The following is a 27,485-nucleotide window of genomic DNA, read 5'->3' as shown; positions in this document are numbered from 1 at the left end:
TCTTCGGTGGTAGAGAACATAGACCTCTGTCCTATGGCCTTGTAACCCAAASACAACTGTCCAAAAATCTAATCTGGCAGGAAAAATATCTGTGTCTTCTATCACCAGCAGGAAACCTGTAATGCATCAGTGAAAGGTCAAAGGCTTTTAAGATGCAGAAACTGTGGTTTTGCCTCTTTCTCTTAGTGTGCAAAGCACTTGGGTGCTGTCCTTTTCACCTTCCCATCAGGTGGCTGCAGGCAGTGGTAAGATGTGAGCTGTCTTGGCAGGCCCAGCTCCTGGCYCTCTGCCCAAATGCCACATTCACTGGTCCCCTGGCCAGCTTGGTGACCCTTCTCTGGACCYGCTCCAGTGTTTCAACCCACCAGGTTGCCCAGCTCTTCTGGGAAACTCATTCCTGGCTTGTCCCTCTGAGCCTGCATGGGATTATCCCAGCCAGTGCAGGGATTTGCCTTTGTTTCCTTTGCACATCCCAATGCTGCTCCCAGATAATTTTCTCCAGTCCATCTGATGGAAGCTCTGCTCTCCAAGACATTAACCACTACCCGTATTTCAATACCATTTGAAAACTTCTGCATATGCAGCATTACCTATAAAAAATGTGAGCAATTTTACTCAAATGTATTCATGGGACTGTTATGAGACTGAGCTCAATTCGGTAGGCAAAATTCATGGAAGCATTCTGAGCAAATATAAAAAAAAAACAACCAAAATTAGCATCCCATTCAGATTCATCAATAGGGTGAAGGATGGACTTGGGTTTTTTGGTGGGATTGAATGTGATTAGAATTGAGATTTAACAACTTGCCAGGAAATTTATGATTGCAGTTTGAAATCAATGGTCCTTACCCGCAGGCTAACCACGTATTCTGAAAAGTGCTCGAACACAGCATTTTATTTCAGAATGTGAAATATGTAAGTGTTAAATAAAATTTGYAATCTAACACGTGTATGTTGTCTGTTATCCAGACTATTGAACCTTTTTATAATTATTAGACTGAACTACAGGCTGTGCCCAGAGCTCAATTTCATTTAGCAGGGAGATGAAACATGGTTTCTATTAGCAGCATGTAGCAATTCTAGTGTTAGGACATGGGGGAGGAAGAAATGARCAGATACTGATGAGGAGGTTCAGTGAACAAAAAGGAACAGCCTAAGCTGAAATGTAATCACAGCAACTGAAAAATAACTCCCGCCATAAATACCCAGCTTCAGCTCTGCAGCTCAACTACAGTCACAACTGAGCTCATGATGCAATTTTCCTGGCTATTGGAATTCCTTGTAAGATTTATTTGGTCTTGGAAAAGTCATCATGTTGCAAAACRAATGCATGAAAGCCCATTGTAATAGCAGGCAAGCAAGACTACAACACCTTAGGTGCTATTCCAGTTTTTTAATCAGGTCTGTGAAACCACTGTTACATGGCAAAGGCAATCACCTCACTGTTTGTGGGACAGTAGAAGAAACWGTTGGGGATAAGATATATTGTACTTCACAATTTATGAAATTTGAATGTATGCTTTTGGGTAGGAAAGGAGGCATTGCTGATCTTGAAGTATTTGCAACAGGTAACCCTCAGCTTCTCCCATGAAAAACTGAGATATATCCACTCCATTACAGCTGACAGCAGTTTTTTAAACTAAATGTGAAAGCTGATATAATCAAGCTGCACTAAGTGATAACAGAGTTCTCCCGCAGAAACAGCTTCTATTATTTTGATATTACCTATTACTTCTCATTTCTGAGCCAAATTAATTTTATTAGACTCTTCTTCCTCCCCCAGCTTTGCCTTTCCTTCTGGCTGAGGCAGCCAGTGGACATTAAAGACCAACCACATAGTCAAACCTCCTTTCAACTTCTGTTAACAGGGGTATTAAAAAGACATTCCTAAATATCAGCTGAAAACCACTAGGTAATAAACTCTCCACTTAAAAGGTGGGTAGGTGTAAATTCCACACGTAGGGCTTTTCATCTGGGAAGCCAGTTGCTTGGAGATCAGATGTTTTAAATGAATTGCGGAGCTGATGTCACTTGTCAGTCGATGGACACTGACACTGTTTGGAGGATCAAATACTTACATTTGAGGATGTAAAGCAAATAGATAAGTCCTGATCCTGCCAGGCCAGAGAGATGCTTGTTCACTTTGCAAAACCCTGGAGAAATCAGTGATTCTCACTGACTGTTTCTTCTCCATGAGCAGGCTCTAGTCTTGGCATATTGGAGCTGGGCCCTTGAGAACATTAAAAGTTTTAAACGTTTATGGCAGAATGTTTAAACAGCACTAGAACTTGACTACTTCTGATGTKACAAATTAATATTTTCTCTTGTGCCTGCCACAGGTTTGCATGGCCAAAGGCGGTAAGAGCAATTAGACATCAAATTTAACATTATTTTCATTGATTATAGTAAGGGTTTTGGGCTCCCTCTCAGGGCTAGAACAATCATTAGTCCTTGTTTTCTTACTGCCTGCTTTCTGTCTGAGAATTTTAAGTGGTTATGCATACACATTCTTTGATATAGTAACCTCAAATAACTCCAAAAGTATGGAGTTTTGCTCAGCTTGCTTATTTAGAAATCTTATTTATTTCAATTGAGGTTAGACCTAGATTAAGCCTTCTTCCACAACTAGAAAAAAAGCTGCAATATCTAAAAATTCTAAAAGAAAATGCTTCCATCCAAATTGAGGCCAAGCCTTAAAAAGGAGAGAAGCATCGTCTGGAGGCTAATGTGGCTCTGGATAACAAATGTGGGAGATCCTTTCCTTCCTTTATTGCCAGCTTGGGTGTAAACAGAGGTGTTCAACGCTGGTTTTTCAGAAGTGTCGAACACCTGCTGTGTCTGCTGCACTTGGTGAGACCTGCAGCTGCTTTCCCCACGTTTCATTTGTGGCGATTGGCTCCGTGTCCAGGACGGCCACAGCCACCTCGACAGCGAGAGGACAGCGGTGAAGCCAATACTTGGGAAACCTCTTGTAAAATAGGAGGTGAAGTGACTTTAAAATCTTTTGGGAGATGTATGTTTTTTCATAGCACGAACTTCAGGATGAGACTGTATCATCTAAGTGCTCTAYAAGGATATTAGTATGATCTGCTTCTTGTAAAAAATAAGACAAGACTTTTGTCCTGATTGTAAAGGAGGCTGACTGTGATGGGATTAGTGATAGTTAAACACTTTTTTCCATGTTTACTCCGTTTCAGCCTTCATTCTTCCTAGCCGATATAATTTTTTACTCATTGTCTGTTTCTTCCACCAAAATCACAGTCTGGTGGAAATACATTCTAATACAGAAAAAAAAATAGATCAGTCGTAAATTATTGTACACAAAAATGCATTTTTTTTACCATACATAATCATGGCATATTATCTAGACTTCTTATTTTAAATTTAAAACCTGAAGCTCTAAAATTTTTCTATGCCATGGGTAGTTTGGGTTTTTTTCAAATGGAAAAAGTTTTGCTCCTTCCATGCATTCATGTCCCTGTAATAGATTCAAAAATATAAACAGGGAACAATTCATTTAAGAAGAGATAAAGATTGAGATGTTAGCCTTTGTACTGCAGAAGAGATTATTAAAATGAAAATCCAAACGACCAGTCAAGAAGAAAATGCCTTATCATTTTGTGTCAGCTTATATTTTATTAGCTTTGTATCTCCCTTCCCTTCAATGTTTTGATGTTACTAATGGGCAAAAAGAAAACTCTTAAAGTTTTCAGGAGGCAGAATAAAATAAAGATCACAAAAGGTTTTTTTTTTTTTTTTTTTAAGTTCAGATTTACTGTCTTGGATGTGGCTACCTGAAATACTTGACTTTCTTAGGACTCTAATGAGAGCATCCAGTTGTCACAGGGTATGGAAAAATAAACCTGGTGTCCAGCCTGTAGGCTTACTTTCCTCTGTACAATACTTTTTAGTGTTATAAAATAATACTGAGAACTGTTTTACCATTCCCATTGATTTTTGCTTATTGTAATTGCACTTTTGCAAAATAATTTCCTGACTGAGAATTTTCATACTTGTGGTTGGAAATGCAGCGTTATCCAAAACTAACTAATCCAAGCACAGGTACATACCATGAAACACTGTTGACTTGCGCAGCATGTGGGTCACACCAGGACCATGGAGAAATGTTACACAGTTTCCAAATTCGACAAAAACTGGGCATTTAATTTTTTTTTGCGAGCCTGGGGGGCTGTGGCTAGAAATGGGTGGCTGGTTTTCCGAACAGAACCTCTGTCTGCATCTCCACCAGCAGAGCCAACAGGCCCCCAGCCCCTGCTTTAGCTCTCAATTGTTGTGGCAAGGCTTGCTTTAGTCTGGGTAAACCTTTGCTCACTCCTGCACCCTTGGTGGCGTCTCCTGGACCACAGTCAGGCAGTGTTTGGGACATAACCAGGTGGGTCCAAGCCAAAAGAGAGTCAGGAACACAATGGTGATAAAAAGGGTGCACAACAGCTGCAAGGCATTAGTCCCATATTTTCCATTGATATAGAAAAGTCTGTAATTTTTTGTTGCTTATGTAAAAGTTTACAAGAGCATAAGCCTACAGAGCATAAGCACAAGTCTGTAAGATCCAGTGATTTTTCATGCAGCCAGAGCAGGCATCTACATACTCTCATATCCTGCCTCAGTTGCTCTAAACTTTTACTCATAAGATAGAAAAAAGATATAGCTATTGCTATTCTTTGCATTCCTCTTCCCTGTCTAATCTCATCTGCATCCCAATATAGAAGAACACAGACATGAAATCAGAATGTTTTCATCAGTCATTCACAGCAAAAATCTGTACCAAATGTTGGACATGCACAAAAAAAAATCTTTTCCCGCCTTGGTGCGTGAGTAACACTTTCTATGATTTACCCATAAATTAACTGGTGAGGTGCATCATTTATAGTTAGCAAAAAAGTGATTTGCTGAAGCTTTTGCTTCCAAATTTGACTGCATTAAATTACCATTCAGTCCAAAATAAAAACATGCTGTGCAGAACATGGTCAATAGGTATATTTTTAATATATTTATATTTTAATATATTTATATGTTACATATACATATATTATGTACACGTAGACATGAATATATGCATATGTGTATACATATGTTTGGAAGCTTCTTTTTCTTCTCACACTGTGACAAAAGTTTATCCTCTTCCACCTTCTGCTCCTGATATTTTTCTATTTGAAGTCTTTTAATTGCTGTGTTAACAGGAAAAAAAAAAGACTTGAAATAAGAGCAGGGGACCTATCAAATGGAAAACACACTATAAAGACAAACACAGGGAGAAAAAAGGAAAAAGAATGGGACAAAACAAGTCCCATATTTATGCACAATTAGACCTTGTGTCTAACTTGTGACATTGTGAGTGTTGTCTCGGTACTCAATGTAACCATTCAGTTCACTGAAGTCACAGAAAATACCTGTCCTTCTTTTTGTCTTAATTTTAATTTTTAGCAGTCATCTGTGCTTCTTAGGACTGTTTCAGCTCATTTTCCTTAAAGAAACCAAAGAAGAGCTCAGAATATGATGGGGCAACCATAAAACACAGAGGTCCTGTGGGAACTGTGCCCTGAGTTCTTATGTAGGTTAGATGTCATGATAGTCAAACTATCTCAGCCCAGGTAGAAATGCAAAAATCCCTCACTTTTTGGTACTTTCTTATTCATCTCAGCATAAATTCAGTAAGTGTCCCATAAACTGCTCTATAATGKTTTGATACCAAACTCATAAAAACTCACAGAAGCCTTCCCAGTGACTATGCTGAGTACTGGATTGGGATTTTTCTGTGTGGTTGTAGTGAGGATATCACAGAAAGAAGTGGCACATTCCAGAAAACCTCAGCGTGATTTGGCTGTGTGCCCTTCAGAGGCATTCCCTGCCTTTGTTTGGAGTGGATTAGGGTGTATACACAGATCATTACACAGAAGGAAACTCTCAAATAAATCAGACTTTTATTTTTGCCCCAGGTTGACAGTCCTTCTCCCCTTCTGTCCGTTCCATATTGCATTTATGTGCCAACACAAAGCCATGGCTGGCAGCTGAGCTGCTCAGCAGCTGCAGAGCTCTGGAGTTTTGGACAGTTTTCCTGGCTCTCCTAATGCTTTGCCGTGTGGTYTGGGGATAGCTCCTCCTTGCCTCCACTTACCCATTTCCCCAGAGTAATAAAGAACATTAATCATCACTGTAAGCTGTACTGAAGCCTAGAGATGAAAAATGCTTGTTATTAAGGATATTCATTTATAAGTTATACATTTTTCACTTGAAATGTGTAACGTATAACCACTGTTGCATTCAGTCAGGGCTGGAAAAGGTTTTTTCTTTTTTTTTGCCAGAAGAACAGATTCCTAGAGGTAGAAAATTTTACAGAAGTAGCTTCTAGTCTTCTCTGATACATACATAACCTGCATATTACTTTGAATTAAATTTCTGTAAAACATTTGTCTGGACCTAACGTTTATACACTGCATATTTTATTTCCTAAACTTTTATTTTAAATTAAATTTTCCTATTTTTTTTATGGGACTTTGAACTTGTTTACAATTACAAATTTCATTTTTGATTTCCCAGTGATGTTTTAAAAGAGCAAATAAAGCCACAAATTGCAGGGTAATGCACTGCARTTCTTTCCTCCCTTCTCGTGTTGAAAACCAAAGTGATCCAGTTGCAATCTCATGGGAAGAGAAATCCACAGAGCCATAACACACACAAATCCAAACAAACCGTCTTTGACTTTCACAATTAAGATGCAGATAAGAGAGACTACCTCAGCAGCAGTCAGCATGGATCACATATTCACTGCTRTAGTGCTGTCACCTCCAGTTACCCAGAAATCAGGGTTCGAAGGCTTAAATTTAGGGTTTGTGTTAGCGACCAATAAATTCTAGATCTGTAAATTGTTTTGTAAAATGGTTAATTTTCTTTTTCCTCTCCCACCACGTTTCCCCCAGCACAACGCTCAATATAGATGCGCAGCCTTAATTGGTTTAGTTGCAAGAAGATAATCTTTTTTTCTCCCTTTCTCACTGTTGCCTGTTAGCTTAAAGGCTTTTTAGCTGAAGGTTGATAATTATCACTGAGAAGAAACTAGCACATCAGGAGTTCATTTTCTATCTTAGCACTTCTGGCGCTCCTTTGAACTCCTCGCACCAAACCCGTGTTCCCACTCTGTCACTTTCCTCCCTCCATCATAAAAAGGTCTCGGCAGCCGGCGGCTCCAGCCTTTGCTGGTGGGCAGAGGACATCGCTTCTCCCCAGCGCTCCTCCAGCATGGACAAATTGCACGAGACATTGATAAACATGGAAGATGCTCTGGGTTCGGAACATCCCTCCTGCTTATCGTCCTGGGACTGGAAAAGCTCTGCAGGGCCCTTCGAGCTGCACCCCATCTCACCCCCGCACAGCTTGTCCCCGACGCCCTCCTTCGAGTCCTACTCATCATCCCCGTGTCCGGCGGCGGCAGAGACCCCCTACGGCAGTGGGGGCAGTGGCCTGGTGGGCTACGGCCTGGTGGACTTCCCCCCTGCCTACCTGGGCAGCCCAGGGCAAGCGAGGCTGCCCAAGGGCACCAAGGTGAGGATGTCAGCCCAGCGCAGGAGGAAGGCCAGCGAGAGGGAGAAGCTGCGCATGAGGACCTTGGCTGATGCTCTGCACACACTGCGGAATTACCTGCCCCCCGTGTACAGCCAGCGGGGMCAGCCCCTCACCAAAATACAGACCCTCAAGTACACCATCAAGTACATCAGCGAGCTCACCGAGCTCCTCAACAGCGTCAAGCGCGTGTAGAGCCCGCCTGGAGCGTCGGCCCCGTCACGCTCGGGGTCTTTACAAACACAAAACCATCAAAATTTCTTCCTGGTCAGAGTACAGTGGGGCACAGTGCGAGAGGAGGACGGCGTGAGGGAAGGGGAGCCACCGCTGTACCTGGGACACGATGCTGGAAGGTGATGTAGGATCGCCAAAAACCTGAGCTCCAGGTTGCTGAGACGGAAGTCTTGCTATTTGCCTTTTATTATTTTTTTTAATAAGCTTTTGAGAAATATTAAACCTAGTCTGATGCAAAAGTAAAAAAAAAAAAGCCAACTGACTTTCCTAGGATTTACATATCATTGTTCTGATTGAGCTTGTTTTATAAGGACTGTAGTAAAWCCATAGGTGTTAAACTGAATTTTAAAAAATGACAACTTTATAAGAATACTAAGTGTATTGATTTGTAGGCACTTTAATAATAGGATGAGGAAGACCATGTGTTTAGTTGAAGTATTATCTATTTATCCACATTTCCACTGTACCGAAAAATCAAGAAACTAAGTAATAGTGAGAACAGCTTTACATGTAAACAAATAAATATGTGTCATAGTCTGTATCCTGTATTATAAATCTGATTGATAGATAAGTAAACTCTAGCAATGACTGCTAAATATTGAAAATGAAATACAAGCAAACTGACATGTTGTACAGATAAATTGTTGTTAAGTCCTCTCTTCTTTATTAATATATACAGAAGCATATAACTTTTCTGTATTTAATGTGTAAAACCCCCCTTCTTCAATGATGATAAATGATGGAGAACATTTTTACATCAAACTTTGTGACAAATAAGATTAGGTTGAGCTATCATCCTACTTTCTGATATGAAATAAATTGACTCATGTTTTGCAAAGATGCAAAGTTTTATTCTCAAGGTGTACTGAAACTTAGGAGGGCTGTGGTAATCAGGTCTTTTCGTCCTGATTAGAAGCCGTCAGATCAGCTTTTTCCTACAGCCAGTCACTGTCTTGTAACACACACACACAAAACCTTTAAAGAAAAACCTCAAATCAACRAAGCAAACTAATGAGGATGTAGTTTTAATCTTTAATTAGTTTGACTTTCATCTGATGGACATCACAGAGGTTTTACCACACCAAAAGTASGTGTTGCTTTGTAAATCTCATTGCCTGGCTGATTTGTGAGGCTTGGTCTATGAAGCAAGCCGGAGAGGAGCAAACCCCAGTTGTGGGGAGCTGATTAAGCCATATTAACTTTTTCTGCCCAGGGCCATGTAAGGCACAGAGAGCACAGCAGCTGGAAGGTAACAGATTTGTCTCCCCACAGATCGGGGTCTCTGTGTGGGGCAGATGGTTTASGTTTGTGGATAGATCCTGTAGCAGAGCCTCACAAAGCTAAAACTTTATTGCATCCTTCTCTCTTTTCTTTTCCTCTGCTTGTTTGGAAAGAAACACAATCATCTTTGYATGCTTTTTTCTTCCAAGGATCAGCCTAAGTTGATTCAGTGCTCTTCTCACGTGATATGTACATATTGGGGCAATCAGAATGAAATCCAGCACTATCCCAAAAAAGCAACTACTCTCAAATTTATGCAGGTAGTACTGTCACTCAGATATAACCACATYTAAGCATATCCTATATGCTTCTGTCTGTAATCAACCCATGTTAGATTTGTTACACACTTTAGTGTTTCAGCAAGAATATAAGCAGAATATTTTTTTAAAGCCCTATGAAATTGTCAAATTAGAGATATGAAGTGGCAGCACAAATGTCAGCAGAGCATTCCTCAGTAAAAACCTGCACAGCTGATCCAGATTTGTGCAGATTTCCCACATAGGGAAGGTCAGTCTGGATCTATTTTGCAAAGGATTTTGCACCAGACCCATGGGACCTTGCACAGAACCAKACCTGAAAGCCTGATTCCACATTCTCTCTAAAAGACCCACAAGTYGATTCTTGGGAAGATTTTTAAGGTTAATGTTTATCTTTACCCTTAAATGTTCCACACYTGAAACTACAGTTAGAGACTTKGCTGTCAAGCTATGGAAGCCTATARGGTCACAGTTAAAGCAGAGATAGAGGSAGTTAAAAGCATCTGCTTTCATTTGTATTTAATTTATGACCCTGGCCAGTTACCCAGTGCTGCTGCCTCAGTTTACCCATCTGCAAACAAAGCTGGATAACAAACGGCCTCAGAAAGATGTTGCTCACAAAGTTCAGTGATCTATATGGAGAAAGGGTCCCAGGAGGAGGTACTCTGCACCTTGGAGAAGTGGCTCAGTCAGCATTTCCCTCCACCCCAGGAAAAGGAGGAGGTGATGACCCTGAATGAGCTGGGCTGTGACTTTTTAGGTGCCTGCAGAGCTCCTCCGTCTCCTTGGAAGTCCAAGGTGGAGCAACAGCTCCAGTGATGACCAAGGTGAGGCCATGAGTCTCAGAAGAACATTGKATTGCCTTGGGGTCAGTGAACCAGACCTTGGCTGTGCCCACTGCCCGGYCCCAGCGTTCCACTGCCCCAGGCTCAAAGGGGAGAGGGCTGATTGGAAAAGCTGACCCTGGGGAARGAGCTGCAATAAATCATTCCCTGTGCCACAGTGGGGCCAAAGCCCACATCCACAATGAAGATAGTTTATTAGAATAGTTTGTACCCATGCACCTTTTAATTTGTTTGATCCCCTTCCAGGGGATGTCTCCTTTCACCTGTGGAGGAGGGGAGCAATGCAGGTTGAGAGTAGGAGACAGAAGGAGATTTAGCACCTGCCTGAGACTGAAGGCTTCCAGCATGTGTCAGGTTTGCTCCTCCCCTCCCAGAAAGAAATGAATTCTTGCTCTGCCTAACATAAAACATCTCTATAAGCCCAAACTTTTGTAATTTTTCCCCTTGGCATACGTGTTTCACTGATCCAGAGAAAATAATCAGAATTATTGTATTCACAGTACAAGATAGTACAAGGCCTGCTGCTGTTAAATGTTGGATTTTATTATTCTCAATAAAATTGAATACAGTTAAGGTTCCTCTTCTTTTTCCTTTAGGCCCAGGAGTTTAGGATACGCAAGTGACATGAAAAAGATCAAGTTCCCTACTTACAGTTATGAGATTTAACTTTCAGAACTGTAAGGTCCATAAAGCTGTGTTGAATTCTAACAGCAACACCACAATAATCTGTACAAGAGAGGCAAAAATTTGAACCTCAGTCTGAAAAAGCTGTAGAAATCACAGATGTAGAGAACATCTCTCACATACATCTCAACACAATATGTTAAAAAATACATGGAGATAAAGGCAAAGTAGCTGAAAGGCCATGGCTGAAAAATTAAATTACAYTCTATCTCAAGGATAGGGTTGTTCATCATGCTAAAATGATASAAGAGAGGGAACTGGTGTTAGTCCTACATCATTAAATTAACTCTTCTGTTCCCAAGAGCTCACCCTTTTGCAGGTTAGCATGCCACTGAAATTCCCTACTAACTTGGAGAGCAGTATATGGATCCTAAAGAGGAAGMCATTACCACTAAAATATAGTTCTCTACTGCATTCAGTCCTCTCAGGWACATGAAATCATGCTTTCATATGTGATACTAGCCACAAAAATGAAAGGGCAGCAGAACAGTCCTCAAATGSTAAAGAGGAAAGGGATAAAATACATTATAAGATCTTCCACAGAAATTAATTAATGGAAATGGATTTTAGAACCTCAGGAAAAGCTTTGAGATACAGAAGCCTGGCAATTTGGTTGAACTGCCACTTCTTCATTCTCAATTTATTGATGAAGTCATTACCATCAGCTGCTGCTCTTAAGTACATTTTTTTTTGCCTTTTACGCAAGTATTTCCAGACTTTAAAATATGCACTTTTCACTGAGCCTGAGARAAACAGCCCAGAAGCAAGGGGGCAAGAGGGAAAGAGAATTGAGCAAGTGGCACCAAATCAGGTGAGATTCCTGGGCCCCACCAGCTGTTTGCTGAGCTGTTCTTCACGCCCAGAGTTGTGCCTTTGCCTCCYCTCTGGGTGAATTGAGGGGGAACCAGGTGTAACCACAGAGACAGAGTGCTAAACGCTTCAGAAGCCAGGGAAAAGAGAGATTCCAGCCCCACATCTACCCAAAACCTTTAATTAGGGAAGAAAGAGGCAGGGCAGAGGAGGCAGTTCCATGTAATGGATTTTACACCAGTTAACTCCTTTGGTGCCACGAGCCAGGCAGTCRGTGCTGCTGGAGGGAGCAGTTGCTGATTCCAACGATATCAGAATAGATTTGGGGTTTATTTTTCTGCYTCAGGGAGCAGAGGCTGCTCTGGGGCAGCTGGAAGGATATGACACTGCTCTGTTGAGCAGGAGGCACAGCAATGCAGAGGAGGGTGTTAGCCCAGGGTTCAGGAGGTGCAGCCTCACACTGCAGGGAAGGCTTTCCACCTGAATCCAGGACAACTCCTCTGCCTGCTCTGTACAGGATACAGCAGGGTGTTTCTCTGCCAGCAGCTGCAGATACACCTTGAGGATGGGAAGGAGGCCAAACACCCTCTGGAGGGTAAGAATAGGGACCTTGGGGAGAATATTTCCCAATGGTGAGAGGATCACACGAGGAACAAGCTCCCCAGGCAGGCCCCAGCTCTGACTCCACAGAGCTCACCCCCACCCCCCAAAGCAGGGGGAGCCTGGGCTGCCCGCACACACACGGGGCTTTGAAATTCTATGCTGAGGAGCACCACGTAGGTGCCAAGAGGTTTTATGGTGACACATTTGGGCTGCACATAGGTGTGCTTGGGACAAAGAAAACCTCCTGCAAATGGGCTTCAGCCAGTTCCTTGGGAGAGCTGCTTATCTGGGAGCTGTCATATCCCCTAGGACTAGGGAAGCCAGAAGCTATCCTTCCTGGCAGTAGCTAAGACATCCCCCACAGGAATATAAATACACCCCAGCTTCTAAGGAGCCAATATCTGGCTGACTTTTTCTCCCAAAATTATCTTCTGTGCAACCCCAAAAGCGATTATTGCCTTCAGCAGACAGGCAAACAGAAAGAGAATTCACAGATCCCAATAAAGCAGTCGGTTTCTAATGGTCTGCAGAAGCCAAGTCCTTCTGAACCCCCACCCCTGCTCAAGCCCCTGACTTTTCACTTCCTTACACACCAAAATCAGCCCAGGCTTGCTGTCTTACAGTACTTGATGTCATGATAAGGAAAAAGACTCGCCTTATCCATGCTTTAAAGCATTTCTTTCCAAGCACATGTCCTTCTAGCATTCTAGCTAACACTGTTTAGGTGTTTCGGGACTCACAGGCACAAATAGAAGCAGAAATGAAACAGAAGTAGCTTCCAAAACATAGAAATAGACTTGTGGCAGATCCAAGACTTGAACATCTTAAGTTTTCCAAACCAGTAGAGCACGATCAGAACATGTTTTCCTCTGGTTAGAGGTGCGTAGCATTTACTGAAGAAATTGGCATTTAAAAGAAAAAACAAAGGAATATCCCAAAAAGAGAAAAGTAATTGGGCCAAAAAAAAAGTAAATCTCAGTTTTCTTAGTTTTTCAGTATTAATAGTAAGTTGTTGTTGCTTTAAGTCACCAAAACAGTAAAGTTTTAAAATACTAGCTGTCATTGAATATAAACAATAGCAAAAATGAAACTTCTGCCTTTCTATCAGTGACCAGATATAAYGAGGTCACTTATTAGCAGTGACTTATCAACACTTATTTGAAATGGAAATAACTATCTGTAGTACATTGCTGTTATTGTTCCTATTTTCCTATCAAAACAAATCACACCAGACTTCTCTTTGCCCTTACATTTTTGTCATTCACCTGTTGAAATTGCAGAAGACGTTAAGCATAAACAAAGAAGATGGATCTGCTTTCAACTTGTGTTAACAGGGATATAAAAATAACATCCCAAATACCAGGGGGAAAGCATGTGGTCATAAAATATCCACTTAAAAGGCAAGGAGGTGTTGATAAAACACTTGAAGATTTCTTTTCTTTTTTTTTATATATAACCAGGAAGGCAGTTCCTGAATTTTAGGGACACCTCTGAGGTAAAGAGAGTACTACTCTCATGTCTTTAAAATATTTTACTGATATTCAAATGGATTTTGTATAACTCAGAGCTTGTTGGAGCATCAGACAAGAAGCTTTATATAGATCCTAGTCCAACCATGGAGGGAAATGTCCTTGAATTTTCCTACATATCAAAAATGTTAATAGATGATTCTTTACATATTGCATCCTTCAAAAAAGCAGTAAACAAAGCTTCTAAAATAGCTGAAGAGTAGAGCCACACTGTACCTGGGCATCACCCTGCTTTTTTACAGCTCTTAAAAGCCCAGCAAAGGATAAAAAAATCTCAAGGTATTGACTAAGTGTATGAAAATCAATGAGGATGTCTTAGACAAGACTGTAAATACCAGATTTCTATTCTTGATGATGCCCTTGAGTCTTGGTTTGAAGAAAAAAAAACTGAAGACCGAGGAAGCCACAGCCAAGACAGAGTCAACAGTTCTGCAATAGGCTGCCCAGCTGCAGGGTTAATTCTCACAGCAGCCTCTAATTTTTGTACTTTTCCCCCACACAAATGTAAGAGAAGAGAAGGTGGCTCAGGCAGCTCAAGGCTGTCTGTGCTGTGCTGGTAGAGCACTGTCATGGCAGATAAAAATTGCCACTCTCAGCTGGAGAAAACACTGCTGAACAGTCCCATTTCTGGGGGACAYAGTCAGCACCATGCCAGGCACAGGGAAGTCACCACAGCCCTGAAAGTGCCCATGGTTGTGTTCTGTCCAGTGCAAAACCCTGGCAGCACATCAGAGGCATCTCCCTCCATTTCTCCATGGGTTTTCCTTGCACACTGAGCATTTCCCAGTCCTCAGATCACTGGGCCAGTGCAGGGGAAAGCCCTGGGCACCAAGTCACTGACTTGTCAAGTTTGCTATCAGGCTTATGTGTTCTGCATTTTCCTGCTATCCCCATGTTGACATTCCTCAGTATCACAGCCCCATGGCTTGAATCTTCATCTACAACAGGAGCAGCAAAATGAAATCTTTGTCACAATAGTCTTCTCTACTGGAAATGTCTTTATATGTTCCTCACTGTGAAGCACACACTGTCATTTTTGGAAAAATGTGTAAGAAATTTCTTACAGCTGTTCTTAGCAGGCAACTGGAAGACAAACTCAATCATGAGCTGCAATTACAGCATAAGCTGTTTAGTGGGATCTCTGTACAGGTAGCAACAGAGATACAACCTTTTCAACTTCATGCCTTCTTACAACGTGCAAATACATTTACAAAATACTTTCTTGCTCAAGTTAGCCTTCACGGAAATTTCCTGTTTTATAATTCTCTTTAAAGTTAAAAAGCAGACACCCATTATTGTATATTTACCCCTAAGGGATCAYGATTCACACTAAGCAGAAGTTTTCCTTAGAATGGGAAAACACAATATTGAATCCAAAGTGTTTTCACACCACTGGTTCAGCTKCAAAGAAGAAATCAAGAAATTTTTCACCCATAAGAAACCAATCAACAAATCCCAGGAATATACGACAGGATCKCCTAAGCATTGTAGTCTCTAGTAGGGAAGAATCCTAAACACTTTGCAGACAGAGTYCATGTACTGTTACAAGTCTTTACTAAAAATTATTTCCTTTTAAGCTGGCAGCAAACTCAGCTAAGCAGCCACTGCTTCTACCTGTGAGTTATTTCACCCACCTAGGGAAGGCAACTTGGCACTGCAGAGCCACAACACTCCTGCAAGAAACACAGTTTACAGCTTTCCTGTCAACAGCCACCACATGATCAAGGATGTTCATCCCCATCTTACTTCAAAAAAACCCCACTATCTTCACTGACATTAAGTTCCCTGTGGTCTTTGTTCATACTGAAGCTTAAAAAACCTCAAAGTGATTTACAATTAACTTCACACCTGTTGCCACCTTCCTCCCCSACCTCAAAACAGATGCTTCCAACTGGAGAGCAGCAGAAGTTTTGGACATGTTAGCTGAACAGACTAGATCAGATGAACACACAAAGTTTAWTGCTGTAGAGGAACAGAAAAAAACAACACATGAATTTAAGTTAGAGTTACACCCAATGCTGGGTTACTGAGCCTTGGGCAGCAGACACTGCCAATATATTTTCCCAGTAGATATTGCAGGAGCAATTTTACTGRTGAATGGGGGCAGCAGGCTGTGATTGTTTCAGCCACCTGACTGTAACTCATAAAACAGAGCAGGTCATGTTCAGTCTGTCAGAAGTCAGAGCATTCACCTGCAGAGGAGGAGAGATACACACGAGTCTGTTGTGTCACAGCAGCAATACCCTTGGTGTTCCAGTGGTGAAATTTCAGAGTGACACCAACCTCTGCTGGMTGCTTTCCTTCCTGAAAACCACTGGTCCAGATGACACCTGCCCATGTGGGTGTGCACTGTGGGCTGTAAGACATGTCAGCTTTTAATTTCCTCTACAGAGTATTGTGAGACTAAAAGTCTGTGACCTGACACAGCTCRTGAGAGCACGTGCCAAACTGCTGAGCAAAGACTCTGGAGAGACTCAAGACATGCCTGTGTTCTTACCAAGTCTGTGTTTCCCAGGATCGCATCTCCTTGGACAAAAAATGTCCAAAGGCTGTTGCTTCGTGTTGCAGATCACCACACTGCAGTGGAAATACAGCTACAAGACAGGAACATGATGTTTAGGGAAGTCTTCTTTGGAATCCCATATACACTGACCCCAAAGGATATGAAGGCAAGGAGGGGGTTGGCTTACTCTCCCAGGCAACTAGCAATAGGACAAGGGGAAAATGGCCTTAAATTGCACCAGGAGCAGTTCAGGTTGGAKATKAGGTAAAAGTTTTTTCACTGAAAAYRTGGTTARSMWTWRRAMMRSCYYCCMARGRAAAGTGGTGGAGTCACTRTCCCTGGAAGWGCTCAAAAATGAGYAGATGTGGCACTTTACATTATGATTTAGTGGGCATGATGGTATTCAGTCAAAAATTGGACTTTAGGGTCTTGGAGGTTATTTTCCAACCAGAATGAGTCTATAATTTTGTTCTATGGACTGAACACAAGTGGCTAGTCTTTAGTCACCCCTCCCAGAGTGTTTTGCCTTCAAGGCAGTGGCCAATAGCCCCAGGCAGCAGCTGGCCAGCTGAGCCCTGACACAGCACTGGCTGCACACACAGGGACAGCTCATGGCAGAATCTCTCACCTGCTCTTGCAGCAGAGATGTGCTCTGGACRAAGGTGAACATCCTCACTTCAAATCTCTTTAGGTGCTGAGGAAATTTTACCCTGAGRCTGTGATCGACTTTGTGGAAGACAGTTCTGTAGGAATCTTGATTGTTCTCACACCTGTTTGGGAAGGTGAGAGAAAATATAATTAATCTAAATCTTCAACCAGCTCTTCAAACCAAGCAAAGAGGTGAAATACAGAGGAGCTTCCCTCTCCATTTTCCTTGGGCCATAGGGGAATGAATAAAGTCTCACCAGTTCATGATYCCTGCTTTTGGCCACAGTCAGGGCTGCTTCTTGCTCTTTCTTTCCAGCCAGAACTATTATCTAGAAGCACTTCTGGCCACTCCCATGACCTGCTGTCCCCAGGAGGCACAGCCACCATGCTGACACCAACATGTGCCCCACAGCCTGGCAGCAATTCCATCCAAGCTGACCTCTGCCTCTCTCCCTTTCCCACACCTAAACTAYAGCATCTTGTGCTGAGCAGTTACCAAAGAGAGAAAAGAAGCCCTCCTCACCCGTGTATGAGGATGTGCCACTGGGGAAGGCTGTCCTGGCTYTGGGAGTTGGTAGCCCAACAATCCTCCAGATTTAAGTCCAGTCTTGCATCTTTAGGCTGGAGCAGTTCAACTTCAAAATAGAGGGCATCCCCCAGGTATTTCACCACAGGATATTCTGATTCCTGGTAGAGTTCTGAATAGGATTTCTCTGCAAGAGAGTATTGATATTAGAGGTTCCTTTTGATGGAATGGGTATTCACAAACTTTCTGCTTCACTCTTTTTTTTTTTTTTTTCCCCTACCATTTACTCTGGCACAGCAATACTAAAACCTGGGACAGCACAGAAATGTCAAGAAATGGGGATAGAATGGCAAGAAAGCAAGAATCCACAACGAAAGCAAAAATCTCAACCATGTTCCTTGGCTCTGAGGATCCAGAAGTGAGACACTCCCTATGCTAAAAGACATTAGAGTAAGATTTTAATTGAAAATTGTCTCAGTAAAGGTACTGAGAAGGGAAAATCAATTAGAAACTTCATCAAGGTCACTCCAGTCAGGGTGAGTGTTTGGTTCAGGCTTCAGTCAGCCCTTTCTGCTGGCAGAGGTATCATTTTACAGCAAAAACTCATAAACATTACCTTTGAAAAGCTTCAATGAAAGAGCGAGACAGCCAAGCCCTGGCTTTACACTGGGTGCTGTGTTCTTAGATTCATATTGGACTCCAACAGYCTGCCTGACTGCATACGAGCAGAGAAATTGCAGCCTGGGAAAAGAGGTTTAGCGTTAAGGTTTTTACAAACTAAATAACATGTGTGACCTTTTTTTTAGGGAGTGACACTCACCTGTACACGGGTGTGTCATGGCCAGGTCTGAAATAGAGCACCTCATTTTCATATATCAGAGCTGTGCTGTTGAACTGAAAGGGGTACATCATTACAAACAGGACAGTCACATCAGAGTCCGTGTTTGGCGCAAAATCTGCATCCCTCCACTTGACTGGCAGAACTCACTGAGCTTAGAAATAGTCAGAAATCACTGGCCACCAGCCCAGTGCCCACTGCACTAAAGCTGAGCATGGCTGGCTGCTATGCCATAGGCAAGAATAAARTTTATTAGCTTGAATATGACTTGACACCCTAGAAAGGGAGTGCATGGGGACTGAGAAAAACCATCAGCTGTTTCTACTGAATGAGGGAGTAGAATGRAATGCAACGCTGCTTTATGAAGAAAACTGCTTTATGATGATCTGAATTTAGGTATGTTCTGATTCTTTGTTGTTTTGCCTGTTTTCTGTTTGTACAGTGTTTTGTGGCAGGAACAGTACCCAACCCTAGTATTTGGCCCTGCAGTCATTAACAACACCCAACCAATTTCTGCAAGGTGTRCAAGCATACCTCACCAGCACAGACYCKCATTCAAGCCCACTGCTAAACAATTCAGAGGTGTCARACTGAAGGCTAGTTTTAGAAAGCACCTCTGACCTTGAAAAAACATTTTTACTAAATAAAAACTTTTGCTCAACTGAATTTAGTATGCTCAGAAAGAGCAGAGATGTACTACTATTTCAGCTGTGACTTCCATGCAGCTTCTGCTCTCCTCTGAACCTCTGCCAGTTTTAGCAACAATCCTACCCCAAAACAGAGAAAACTTAATGGGATTAAGTATTTACCTTTCTACTTGTTCCACAAGTATTCACACTGAACTTGAAGGTTGCAGTCTTCTCTGTCACCAGACTGGGTTTGCACTCTCTGTCCCTCAAGACAAGCAGACCAGTGTCCAGGTCTTCACCCCCTTCCAKTTTTATTGCAGTAACAATCACAGTGCCATTGGGCAGGCATTCTGAAAGAGAAATAGACATTTTCATACAAATCAGGATTCAAACTCCTTTTGTAGCCTAACAACAAAGATGCTCTGTATGGATTTTCTGGCAAGTTCTTTTGGCAATTCATAAGGAGCTCTCATCCTCTTCAAAAGGATTTTTCTAGCCAAGATATCCAGTATGTTTAATACCAATGAGTAGCTTTAGAATGACTAATTTATGTGCTGATTCTCTCCACATCCCACCAAAACCCCAACTCATTCAACTCTCAAAACAACCACAAAAAAAAGCCTTTAAAAAAGCTCCTTGATTTTGGAGGTGTAAGGGGAAGTGGAGTTTCCCACCTCCTTCCCCTGCTCCTGTGCTAGGCAAGAAAGTCACTCCAATATTTAATTTGACTTYCCTCAGGGCATATTAACTGGTAGGAAATCTGACAGGTAAATAGACTGCCACACAACTATAAATCCTAGAAACATTTCACACTGTGTGGCTTAGTTTTGCAACTCAAATAGCATTAAGAGCTAATCCYCAATGTGCTATTACGTATTAGCTCCGATGGTGAAAATATGCAGGAAACTGAGAAGTTCCTCCTCTGAGCCAAGGTGATGCCATCCTTCAGGGTTAAGTAGAGAGAAGCCTTTATTGCAGAGGTATGAAAACCCTAGAGATGACAATCACAGGTTAAATAAGACAAAGAAGACACACTGTTTAACTAAAGCATCCAAAAATTAAGAGGGCAGGTTGTCACAAGCCAAAGGTAATGCTGCTTGAGCAAAGCCAAACCCACAGGATGTGTCTTGTTAACCCAGAAGCTCACACAATGAGCTTTTTCACTTGTTTTTCAATAGAACGTAACGCAAACTCCATTGCATGTATAGCTGTCATTAAAGATGCTCAATCTTCAAGTAAACACAGAATGTGTTTCTTTTTTCCTTGCCTCTTTCTGCCAACATTAACCAAAAGAAAGTTTTCTTACAAAGACAGAAAATAATCCTCCATTGTACTTTTGAAGGCTCAAAGAGAAGTTTTACTTTGCTTTCAAGGATATTTAGGGTCATGCTGACATCTCACAGCTAGATGATGCCTTTTAGTTGCTACAGGTTGGGAGCCTTACCTCATAGCTCACATGGGAAGAAAGGAAAGGGACAGAGATCATCARGTGAGTGCCATTGTCCCTCAGACTGTAGTTGTGCTTCTGTGCAGCCTCTGGGGTCAGCTGCCAGTCTGAGATGAAAGGTAGCCAGTTTTGGTCCACATTCCCATGGGTGATAATGAGGTGAAGGTTCCTCCCATCACAAAACCCTCTTGCTTGGGGCAGCACTGAAAACAGCCCAGAGTCAGCAGCTGCCATCAGTTTAATGGAGCTCCTGGGGACTGGCAGCATCCTGAAATGAGCCCAGCTGACAGCAGAGCTCACAGCCAGGCAGGGACAGTTTTGCCCAAGTTCCACAAAGTTTACCTGCAYCTTTCAGAGCTGACAGTGCAATGACTGGGATGACAAAGGTCTCACTTGATGGATGGGTGATGAAGGCCAGCGTGACATTCAGGGTGTACTCTCTCATGTCCTCTCTCATGTACTGGGAAAATCATATTTGGACATGAAAAGTCACCAAGTGATATCATCATTTCCTTACCGTGAGATGCTGCAAGGACTTAGCACACACCTCTTTCTTAACACTTGGTGCATCAAGTGGGACTTGTATCACATATGCTTTGCTTCCATTACTGTATCTGATCCCGTGTATCAGGTATCCATGCTGAACAGCTTCACCTACAGCCAAAGTAACGCCCTCAATGGTTAAGCTGACAAGTTCCACATCTGGGAGGAATGTTCCCACTGTCACATTCATTAGCCTTGCACTCAGATTTAAATCTGAAAAGGAAAAGARCAGCATTAGGCTCTTAACAGTACCAAAACCTTTGGTAAATTCAGTGTTCAGCTACTTACTATTGGTTACAGCAACTTCTACTTGCTCAAATGGTGTTTCTATCTCCTTGATGATAGTATGTTTGGTTAGTCCCCATTTGTCATCTTCCCACTGGTGTTCCAAGAACAGGTTGATGGTGTATTTTGCCCCAAGCTGTCCATTGCATACAGAAGTCTAGAATTTCAAATCAGCACCCTTTAGTATAGCATGATTTSATATTAAAGTTACGTTGAAGCATCTCAAGGTCAGCTAAAGCTACAGCTCCAACCAACTGCCCTTTCTGCTCAGGAATYCTAAACTCTTGTATCCCTGTGAGTTTAGATTATCTCAGAAAACTTCCCAAAGGGAGTCTGAGTAATCTCCTGTTCCCAAGCTTCAAAATAGCAAAGGACTATTTTACAGTGAAAGGGCTGCTCCTGCCACTTCCTTGGAAGCACAGTTGCTACTTTTGCCCAGAACTCYGTTCACCCCAAGCAGCCAGATTTAGATGTGGATCCAGCCCATCCTAATAGCACAYGGTCTGCTGGACTAATGGGTTATTCCCATTCTCTTAAGTGGCCTCTGTAAAATACAACAGAACCCATGCATGTTTTACAATACAGTTAGGAACATCTCCSAGGAGAATGACATCAAGACTAACAGGTGAAAGCTCTGTGTTAACCTGAGGAAAGATAAATCAATAATTTTGCATAGGATTCTGTCTATCCATGCTTGCAAGAAAACAAGTTCTTCAAAAAGTGGTGAGTTACAAAAGCTCACCACTTACAAAAGCTCATCTTTTGTCACAGCTTCTGGGATTTTTAACAAACCCTTTGTTATCCCTCATTTCCATCTTTCCATTGAAAGGAACAAGATGAAGAATTATTTCTCATCAGAAAACAAACAAAAATCCCAGAATACTGCTTGCCTGACACCTAATATAAGCCACTGACCTTGTAATAACCACCTTCTGCACCTATGGGAATCTTCATTGTAATTRCATTTAACTCATTCAATAACACATAATTCCTGGAAGCCATTTCTTTAGCAGAGAGTTTGTGTAGATCCACACCAGCTTCCACATGCACATCCTTAAAGCTGGTCACTCCAGCAGAGAGTGGTGGAATATACTTTGGAACAGTCCAGGTGATTGTTTTGTTCACACAGTCCACACCACCTTCGGGAAAAGATGTGAAAGCTGTCAGCTCAWTAATCACAGGTCTGTTCCTGCACATTTGGCATTGGAGCAGGRTTCCAGGTCCTTACCTACAGGACAYGCCACACCAGTATCCACCATCAGGATCACCCCCTGGTATTTGTAAAGTGTACTCGATCTCAGCACAGAAAAGGYGATTCCCTGATCCTGAAGGAAGAGATCTGGTTAGACCTGCCCAGCCTGGGACCTTGTTGGGCCAGGAGAAGCACACCAACCTCGAGCAGCTGAACTTGGGCAGCTGTGTACGGCACTCGCAGCAGGACCCTGGAGGCTGTGGCATTGAGTCCATAGCCTGCACGCCAARCATTGCTCACGAGCACAGCCCTTTTTTCTTCTGGCTGATGAAACACTGTTTGCCATATTGAGGCTTCTTCTGCTTTTRCCTACCCAGAGAAATTCATCAATAGTATAAACACAATGTTTAAAGGATCAGGTTCACTGTATTGAATGTTCATTCAGATTCATTGAATGATTTACTTTATTGAATTACCCAGCAGTTTTGTTGCCTTACTTTGAATTTTGCTAGTGGGATACCGTTCCAGCTTTCCCCACCTCACACATACAGAAAATTTACCAGTTTAATGGCATCAGAGATTAACTAATGGCACTAACTGCACTGCTGCAGATTCTGCACATACAGAATCCAAGAAGGGTCTTCCCCCCCCCCCCCTTTTTTTTTTTTTTTTCTTTTTTTTTTCCTCCCCTTTTTCCAGGAACAATCTCCTGCTTGAGGAAGACTTGATTTCTTCCTTGGACAGATGGACTACAGACAGACATCTGTATTTCTAATTTATCAAAATATACTAAAGCCACTTGGTACAGAAGTTCTGCTATTCATACTTAAGTACTTTTTGCAAGTTCTGTGCGGTTATAGAAGGATGATTTTGCCAGAGGTAACACTAGCTTTTACTAAAAAGAAAACCTGTAGTTTTACTTCTGGAAAGACAAGAGCCCAGTCCTCAAGCTCATCTTGAATGAAGTCTTTTATAGTCTGTGGACTCTCCCTCCTGACAGAAACCTGAAGGGGGGGAAAAAAAAAAAAACCATCTGTAAGGGGTTTGCTGAAAGCATTTGTTTCCTTGTCTTCAATACCCTACAAAGYCTTTTTCAAGGGAAACCAGCATTTCCTGAAGAGAGATGCCACAATGTCTGGTGTAGTACCTATAGTGTGCTTGATATAATTTTCTTTTTAGTTTTTATCTATCTTCTGCTTTCTATTTCCAGTTAAGACCAGGAGTTTGTTCTTCYCACCCACACCCTCTTCCAAGAGGTGTCCATTTCCCCTTCTGCACTCCTCCCCAGCAAATKCAGCARGGAAACTYCCTTCAGRAAGTATACATCTCTGYTGCCTCAAATAAGATTTGTTGGGGYAATATTCAGTGAGTTCAAYCCATGAGCTTAACCCTTTGAATACCATTTCACAGCTTTATTAGAGCTAATATAGGCTATACAAGCATAATATAAATGTATTACTCAAGATGCACGCTAGCAAGCTGCTCATGGTGGGACAGTCTAAAGCTGATTAGATTCTAGGAATATGTATGGGAAACATATTCCTAGAATATGTTCTTGGAAACCTTGGAAACAGAATCTAAGAGAGCATCTTGCAGTATTTCCCCCCTTACTTTTAGCACTGTCCCATGAGCACTTACCTCCATGTAGCTACTTTCACATATTAACTCCCTGGGACTCCATGGACCATTGGGGCAGCTCACACTTCTCAGATGACTCGTGGCATTTTTCATATCAGCTGTATGAGATGCTTTGATTTGTAGAGTTACTGTGAACATGTCTTTCTGTGTGGTCAAAAAGAGCATTTGCTTGTATTTGATTGAATTTGATTGATTTTCCCTATTTAGGCACCACCTGTCCTTGTGACCCAAAAGCAAATTACTAAACGTGCCCACCAGCCTCTGCACAGAAGAGCAGCTTCATAGTGAAACATTATCACTTGCAAATTCATTAACTATAAGGGATATATGGATATAGGTGTACAGCTACACAGCAACATAAATACTGTGGGCAGCAGGTTTGTTCCTTTCACATAGCCCCAGAAGTGGACACTAAGAGAAAACAAACCTAAACTATGGCTGATTTGATGTTTCATGACATTGTAGCAGTGAACCAGCAACCAAAGCTTGAATTCTTATCCTGATGCGTCTCAAGATGCCAAATATTATTAGGGCAGAGAGCAACACATCTGCCAGATGTAATTCCCTATTATCATCCAGAGAAAATAGCTGCCCTTCAAGAGTACATGTGATATAATTCATGTGTTCATCTGTAAGCCATCCAAATGGCAGTACCATGGAATATTCTCTGACCTCTGGATACATTTGAAGAGAATTAAATTATTTATGCTAAGAGATAATCAAGACATTATGACACCTGTTACTGGCCACCAACAGTTTGTTCATTTCTCACATGAAGTTAGTCTACAAGAGCACTGCAGTAAAAGTGTCTGTAACAGAGTCACCTCCAYGTGAGAATGGCAGCTCGCTGCAGAAGCTCGGAACTCAATGCTGCTCCAGGTGCTGTAGGTGACAGTGTAGCCACACTGGGCTGCCATGGCCTCATCGAGTTCCCAGGCTGTGCCAGAATGATCTGAGGGCAAACAGCAAAGAGCCATATTAACCAATGTAACTAGTCTCTACAAACTCCTGGAGCAGCCTGCTCCAGCCCCAGGGTTCAGCTGAACCTGCTCTGATGCAGCCCAACTGCATCCCCTGGGCTCAGAGAACTGCAAAGTGGTGAAAGAGACCTACAAGGCAAGCAGTATTCTGGGCAAAACCTACAGAAAGAAAGGGAAAATTGCAGGCTCACTGGGACTGGGAACATGTGCAGCTGAAGGACTGAAGAGGGAAAAACCCAAAACAACCAATACGGAGAGATATTAAATCCTAAAGGTGTGAAACCCCTGGTAAGTACAGAACAGTCAGAGGTCATCACTATCAAAGCTGGCAGGAGTGACAGATGACAACAGCAACATCAGGGGCTGACCTGTGGCTGGCACAGGCTCAGGTTTCTCTGATCCTGCCCAGCAAAGTCTCATTATGAGACAATCCACCAGGATGATAAACACACCACGAATGAGCTTGAATGTTTTAGGTCTACAAAAATGTTTTTATGGTTTTGAGCTTTCTATTGTTTTGCATTTTTGTATTTTTGTTGTTTTGGTGGTTTTTTTTCCCCCCCAAAATTAATTGCTTTTTGCTTTTAGGATGTAKGCATCCCAGCTGCAGAGCGTCTTTGTGTATGAGTGAAGATGTCTGAACAAAGAACATATTTAAGTGGGTTTTGACACAACTTTAACCTTCTAGAAAAATGGATGGCATGGAAAGCTCCTTCAAGGCCAAATTTACATTTTATACGTATAATCTTACAGCAGGTGTTTATAGCCCAAAAGTTATATCACTGTGCCCTTCTAAGGCATTCTGCAGTGCTTTTCACAGAAATACACCATTTGCTGACTGCTAAGTCCATAGCTAGAGGGCCCAGCTAATTTTTCTTAAACTTCATTAAGTATATGCCTCTACCAAGCTGAAGTCAGAAGGTGAAAAGACACAAGTGTAAAAATAAGTAATGTGGTACCAACTTCAGCTAGTGAATTTTCAGAATAGTATGTGCCGTTACTGCAGAACACTTACCATAAAGAAAACCCCTCAGCTTTAACATGCCTAGAAACTACCATGTGCATTTCTATTTGAGTCCAAAGATAGCAAAGACAAGTCTAAAAATGGCTACATTAACAAAAAAACAAGTCTACAGTATAGATTTTACAGAAATCCAGGTAGCAGTTGGCTTTACTTACAATGACATCCAACCTCTGTTATGGTAGAATAATTCAGGGAATTTCATAGAAGGACCTCAGAATTTTAAACATTTCACCATGTGTAATTCACTCAGCAAGTTCTTCTGTATCAACTTACCAATAATAGAAAGAGACAAATATTTGTCCTCAAAGTGTTCTGCACTCAGTGTTATCCTCAGGAGGTTCCCCAAGCACTCTGAACTCATGGGTCCTGCGTTAAATGTATTGAAAGGCTGGTGAKTAGGGGATTCAAAATAAGATACAAACAAATCTGGTCCTTCCCAGATTGCTTTGTAAAGTCAGTGTTGTGACAGTCATACATCTCTGGTCAGGAGGGGTTAGAGGTTGTGTTTATACTGGCAGTAATTCCAGGAGAAAAGCTAGCCTCAAAATTAATATCCTAATAGTAATGGTGTCGGATGATTTGGCAATGCTGCCTGCAACAGCCAGTCATGGAAACAGGATTTTGGAACAGGGCCAAAATGGTCCTAGATTGACTGCCTCAATCTGAACTTTAGATTAAATAAAATAGAATATGAGAGACCCACAGACTCCTGAAAGGAGGAAAAAACCCCAACCTCTGAACCAGAAAACTCCAACCAACAAAAGCCCACAAMCAAACCACAAAATAACCAGAAACCAACACCTATACCTCAAAATATTTCTGTAGCACCTAAACCTCCCTCTGTTCACAAGAAGACCCAAAGCCAGTTTGCTGTGGAACAACCACTTTATCTGTCCATCAGCCTACCCTGGTCAATTCCCAATTCCTTTGGGAATTACCAGTGTTTTACACAGTACCCACAGTGAGTAAGGCAGGCAGTTCTAGACACAGCTCTCTGCATCTGCTGCTCCAGGACCAGCTCTGATTTGTAAGGAAGAACTTTTGGCTACAAAAATGGTTTCCTCTGAGACAAATCACTGATATCTTTATAATATTTATTCCTGATTTTGCTGGGATGGAGTTAATTATCTTCCTAGTAGCTGGCACAGAGCTGYATTTTGCATTCAGTGCAAGAATTATGTTGAGAACACACTGAAGCTGTGGTTATTGTTGAGAAGTGTTTAACAAGACAAAGACTTTTCAAGTGGCTCATGCTCTGTGGAGGAGGTGTGCAAGAGGCCAGGAGGTAGCAAAATGGGGACAAATGACCTGAACTAGCCAAATGTATATTCCATACAACAGAGTGTCATTAATCACAYATAAACAGGGGGGWGGTGGCTGRGAGGCACCAATCACTGCTCATGGGATGCAG

General features: G+C 42.0%; 2 protein-coding genes across 2 annotated transcripts; one reads left to right on the top strand and one right to left on the bottom strand.

Moving 5' to 3' along the window:
• Positions 1 to 7,257: 7,257 nt before the first annotated feature.
• On the top strand, positions 7,258 to 7,773 carry MSGN1 (mesogenin 1). Its single transcript, XM_057374294.1, has one exon. It carries the CDS (start codon positions 7,258 to 7,260, stop codon positions 7,771 to 7,773), a length of 516 nt encoding a protein of 171 aa, XP_057230277.1.
• An 8,522-nt stretch (positions 7,774 to 16,295) lies between these two features.
• On the bottom strand, positions 16,296 to 26,435 carry LOC130578316 (uncharacterized). The gene is made up of 18 exons (XM_057374296.1): positions 26,348 to 26,435; positions 24,895 to 25,022; positions 24,071 to 24,214; positions 23,353 to 23,436; positions 22,634 to 22,801; positions 22,469 to 22,565; positions 22,156 to 22,379; positions 21,244 to 21,397; positions 20,960 to 21,168; positions 20,755 to 20,872; positions 20,410 to 20,615; positions 19,839 to 19,956; positions 19,146 to 19,315; positions 18,319 to 18,392; positions 18,115 to 18,239; positions 17,496 to 17,685; positions 16,953 to 17,094; positions 16,296 to 16,415 (listed from the first exon to the last, which is right to left on the bottom strand). Exons 1-18 carry the CDS (start codon positions 26,433 to 26,435, stop codon positions 16,296 to 16,298), a joined length of 2,559 nt encoding a protein of 852 aa, XP_057230279.1.
• Between the last annotated feature and the right edge of the window lie 1,050 nt (positions 26,436 to 27,485).

This window comes from Malurus melanocephalus, unplaced genomic scaffold, assembly GCF_030028575.1.
Source record: "Malurus melanocephalus ecotype Western Australia unplaced genomic scaffold, MMel_1.1 scaffold_222, whole genome shotgun sequence".
Taxonomy (NCBI): domain Eukaryota; kingdom Metazoa; phylum Chordata; class Aves; order Passeriformes; family Maluridae; genus Malurus; species Malurus melanocephalus.
The sequence above is the reverse complement of the archived record's forward strand: the minus strand, read 5'-3'. Positions and strand labels throughout refer to the sequence as shown.